Source organism: Triticum urartu, chromosome 4A (genome assembly GCF_056163025.1).
Source record: "Triticum urartu cultivar PI428250 chromosome 4A, HENAU_Tu73, whole genome shotgun sequence".
NCBI lineage: Eukaryota > Viridiplantae > Streptophyta > Magnoliopsida > Poales > Poaceae > Triticum > Triticum urartu.
Window position 1 is genome coordinate 491,019,209 of NC_141876.1, and position 5,105 is coordinate 491,024,313.

The 5,105-nt window shown below is 44.5% G+C and overlaps 1 protein-coding gene across 1 annotated transcript; it reads left to right on the forward strand.

The window, feature by feature from the left end:
* The first annotated feature begins 394 nt into the window (after positions 1 to 394).
* On the forward strand, positions 395 to 4,864 carry LOC125552262 (GHMP kinase family protein). Its single transcript, XM_048715758.2, has 10 exons — positions 395 to 591; positions 718 to 868; positions 948 to 1,045; positions 1,167 to 1,279; positions 1,395 to 1,447; positions 2,242 to 2,631; positions 2,727 to 2,828; positions 3,427 to 3,654; positions 3,987 to 4,109; positions 4,297 to 4,864. Exons 1-10 carry the CDS (start codon positions 584 to 586, stop codon positions 4,561 to 4,563), a joined length of 1,533 nt encoding a protein of 510 aa, XP_048571715.1. The 5' UTR covers positions 395 to 583; the 3' UTR covers positions 4,564 to 4,864.
* The last annotated feature ends 241 nt before the right edge of the window (positions 4,865 to 5,105 follow it).

A 5,105-nucleotide genomic window follows, 5' to 3' on the forward strand; every position in this document is an offset into this window, starting at 1 on the left:
GGGCTCAGCCCATATTCGTGTCCTCCTAGCCCGCCCATCAACGAGATCGAGTCCATCTCAGAGAAAAAAAATACAATATCGAGCCAGGGCTGGCCAAACAGGTCGTGCTTCGTGGGCCAGCCAAGAAGCCAGCATGCCCGCCACGTCACACGACTAAATGGGTCGTGCCAGGCCTGCAACAAGCCTGGGGTCGTGCAAGGCCTGCGTGCCGGCATGGTCCTGTTCATTTCTTTATTTTTCCTGAACTTTTATTTTTAAACAGCCCAAAAAGGCCGAAGAGCACGTAGGCAGGCCGGCACGCGTGTCGTGCCGGCCCACATGTATACGGGCCTCGACGTGCCATGCTGTGCCCGGGCCGTCCGGCCCGTTGGCCATGTCTGGATAGGCACGTGCCGGGCCAACTGCAACTCCGCACGGCCGTCGTCGTCGAAAGTCTCTGCAGAACGCCGCGCGGCGACTCCCCGTCCACCAGCCACCGCTCCTCCTCGGTTCCTCCGCCGTAGGCAGAAACGTGCTGCCCTGCGCGCCGTGCCGCACGAGCGCCGCATCGCACTCCACTCCAGTCGCCGAGAAGGGGAAGCCCATGGAAGTGTGAGTCGTCGGACACTGCTAGATTTCGCCTACCCTGCTCGGCTCTGCATCTGCCTCTCTGCGTGCCTGCCTCCGCAGTCGGGCCCCGATCCGGTCAGCTCACCCCGCTCGGTCGTGTGTCTTCAGGGTCGCGTCGGCGCCGGGGAAGGTGCTCGTGGCGGGAGGGTACCTGGTGCTGGAGCGCCCCAACCCCGGCCTCGTCCTCAGCACCACCGCCCGCTTCTACGCCATCGTCCGCCCGATCCACGACGAGCTCAGCCCCGACTCCTGGGCATGGGTGAGGCCGAGCTCTGCCCGGTCCTCCGGTTTCCGTACCACCAGATCGCCGCTTATCCTGTACCCTTGTGCTGTATCAGGCGTGGGCGGATGTGAAGGTGACCTCCCCTCAGCTCTCCCGGGAGGCCGCCTACAAGCTATCCATCAAGAATTCGACGCTCCAATTGACGTCCGCAAGGCGAGTTGTGGATCATTCGCTCGGACCAAAGCCCTGCATAGCACTCTTGATTTGTCATAGTGTTGTTGGAGTTCAGTTGTTTGCAGCAGTGTGCTGTTATTGATTTGTGCTAATGTTGCAGGGAGTCTACAAATCCTTTTGTGGAGCAGGCGATACAGTTCTCCGTAGCCGCTGCCAAAGTGTCTATTACTGACAAGGAGAAGAAAGATGCACTAGATAAGCTGCTGTTGCGAGGTCATGCAACTTCCCATTAGTTACCTGCTCCACTCTAAAGCACAACGTTGATTTTGTATCTGTTGTATACTGTAGTAGTATTTCGTTGTTGATTCTTTGAGCTTTATTTGTGCAGGTTTGAACATCACAATTCTGGGTTCCAATGATTTCTATTCATACAGGAAGCAGGTAATGCTTCCTATTTGAATTACAATTGAACCTGAAAAATAAAATAAAAACAAGAGATTTGATTTACATTGTCTTTGTTCCTTTCCTTTTGGGTCTCCTAATCTTATCCTGAACATCGCATCCCCACATTGAAATGAAAAAGTAGCGTGGTGTCAGGGCCAAATCTAAGATCTCTAAACGGATTTGAGTAAATTGAGTATGTTCTAAGATAATCAAAATTGAATGATGGTCTTAGCTTCTATGACCAAATTATTGTTTCAGTCACAGGCGGTTACACTTCACATATCAGTATATGTAATGAATTGTGTAGAATTGGTTATACATCAGGTATTGCCTATAAGTTTACAATCTGAAAATGTGATTCTTAAAAGAGGAAATTACTTGTGAACTTCAAACAGACGCAGGACATGCTCACATGTGAGTGTGACATAGGATGTGTATAAATTCTTGCATTCTTTCTCCCTTTCTAGATGTCGTGTTTTTATTATTCACTTCAACAGCTCGTGATGTGCAAAAATTACCACTGGTTTCGTTTCATTCTCCATTTATTTCTTTATGTGTAAGTGTTAAGATTCGATGCACATGTGAAGTAGGAACCCACTGCAAAGCATTCAGGAGTTGTTACTTCCTTTCATTTCTTTATGTATGCCATTCTTTTACACACTAAATGTACATTATTAATTATATTGGTCCCACTTTTTACCTATGTATGTCATACAATGATACAACCATAGTTTTCCTCAAACGCATTCTCACTGGTAGATAATTAGCAGTGGATTTCACTCTTTCTTCAGATTGAAGCACGTGGTCTGCCTCTAACTCCAGAGGTATTGCTTTCATTGCCTCCATTTTGCTCAATTACGTTTAACTCAGAAGTTGCTAATGGAACTGGAGAAATATGCAAACCTGAAGTGGCAAAAACTGGACTTGGATCATCAGCTGCCATGACTGCATCAGTTGTCGCTGCTCTTCTTCATTACCTTGGAGCTGTTAACCTTTCGTGTTCAGGTCAATCATCCAGTGTCACTGCAACTGGACGAGATTTTGACTTTGTGCATGCTATTGCTCAAAGTGCACACTGTATAGCACAAGGGAAAATTGGCAGTGGCTTTGATGTTAGTGCCGCTGTCTATGGGAGTCACCGCTACACAAGGTTCTCTCCTGAAATCCTCTCCTCAGCCCAGGTAAGAAGTCCCGGATAGTTATCTATCCCAGCAAGTGCCCAACATTTGTCTATCCCAGCGACTTCGTTAGTAGTAATCTTAAAAAATATTTACAGGTTATAGGCGGGAGTTGCTTGCCAGATGTAGTAGCAGATATTGTTACACGGAGGTGGGATCATGAGAAGACCCAATTTTCTTTGCCTCCTCTGATGTGCCTTGTAAGTTGGATGATTGATGATGAGGTTTTCCTACTTGTTATTATACCATTTTACTGGTTGTCACCTCTCGTCATAATTACTGGCCTGCTGCTGACAGTATAGGATATGTAGTCTGATTAGTAGTTAGTTGCACCGCTATGATGCTTGTTAACCTTTGATTTCCATGGCTGAAACTGGTAGAATAGTACTGTTGTAAGCATGGACACCACAAGTCATGCTTGTCTCCCTTCTTTGTAAGCAATGAATATGCTAATATTCTGAGCACCTTGCAGATATAAAATATTCTTTATCATCACTAGCGGGTCATGACTTTGACTTAGTTTCTAGCTTAGCCTTCGCTTAAAATGACATGTCGTATTTGTTAAGTTTATTTGCCTTGATTTTTTGTTTTACCCTCATGAGCTATGAAGGTGATAAAAAAGTTATTCTTAAGTCTGGGAATGTCATTTTGTAAGATTCTTTAACCAAAGAACTTACCTGATTTCTTTTTTGTAGTATGATAATATTATTTGATATTATGTTTATTTGTCAATTAATGGGGATTTGTTTCAGTAAGGTTGAGTTTGGAATTTTAACATAGAGTGTTTGTTGTTGTTAGCTTCTGGGTGAACCTGGAACTGGAGGATCATCTACTCCATCAATGGTTGGATCTGTGAAACAGTGGCAGAAGTCTGATCCTCAGAAAGCCGCAGATACATGGAGCAAGTTGGGAATGGCTAATTCAGTGCTGGAAAACCAATTGAGAAGCTTAAGCAAACTTTCTGAAGATCATTGGGATGCCTATGAATCTGTAGTGCGGTCCTGTAGTCGTCTCACATTCACGAAGGTAACCTTAGTAACTTCTCATTAATTGTATTAATATAAGCTGGATCATTGTAGACTAAGTTGATAGACCAGAGCAAGGGTCATGCTACAGAATAAGCAAAGACCATATGAATTTTGCAAACAAATGTCAATCGAGAAAATGCATTTATTTTCCGCTTATGGAATGGAGATTGCACCATCCAGATTTTTTGGCATACATGATGACCGCGTAGTCTTTAGATTTACCTATTTTATGCTACTAATTCTTAGTCATCAATTTGTCATCACGTGCATCTGCAGGAAGAGGAAAACAATCTTTACTGCTCTAAAATGTTTTTTCTTTGTTCTCTTCAGTGGACAGAGGTGGCTACTAATCAGCAGCAAGAATTGGTTGTCAAATCATTATTGGCTGCGAGAGATGCTTTCCTTGAAATAAGGCTTCATATGCGAGAGATGGGTGTGGCAGCCGGTGTTCCAGTAAGGCTCGATGGATGAAATTATGATTGTTGTAGACTTGTAGTATAGTGTTTTCAAAGAAGTTGACTAAATGTCTTGATGCCATAGTTATGCCTTCATGGCTTACATAGTCATAGTCATGGAACTGTAGATAGTAGTCACAGTTTATTGTACAGCTTTTCTGTGTTTTAACGTCCTTAATTTGCAGATTGAGCCGGAGTCACAAACGCAACTTCTGGATGCCACTATGAATATGGAAGGTGTTCTACTAGCTGGTGTTCCTGGAGCCGGTGGCTTTGACGCAGTTTTCTCAGTGACCTTAGGTGAAGCAAGTGGTGCTGTAGCAAATGCTTGGAGCTCGGTCGGTGTCCTCCCACTACTTGTTCGAGAAGACTCTCGGGGTGTTTCACTGGAAGCTGGCGATCCAAGAACAGAGGAGGTGTCAACCGCTGTGTCGTCCATACAGATTGGCTGATACTATTTGTTGATAAATTCTGTAACTTTTCTATGGTGTATCTTTGGTATCTCATTCATTTAGGAGTAGCACAACCAGACAAATTTTGAACACTCTCATGGTTAGAATAAGTGCTGAGCACGGAGCAAAGATGGTACGATGTAGTTTGAGGACAATGCAAGAGTGGAAAATGGGAAGCCCTTGTAACTCCCATGGAATGGAAGTATTGCCTGTGGCCATGAAAATGGACGTGGCGTGATGTGTAGCTTTTTCAATAAACTCGGGACCTGAATTTTGGTACATTTTGAAACTCGTTATTACAGTTCGCCATGGTATGTGTTGGAAATGGAGGTAATTTGTGGCAAATTTAATCGTGCTTTTGTTGTGGAAAGGATGAGAGCATAATTGTGAAAGGATCACGACAAGAGAACTGGAGTATCTAACAAAGTTGGCTTGTCTTTTCGGAAATGTCCAGGGTCATGGAATATTTCATAGCGTGCTCTTCCTTCGGCCAAGTATTCACCGGCCAATTTGTTCATATAGTAATGAAGATATTTGCTATT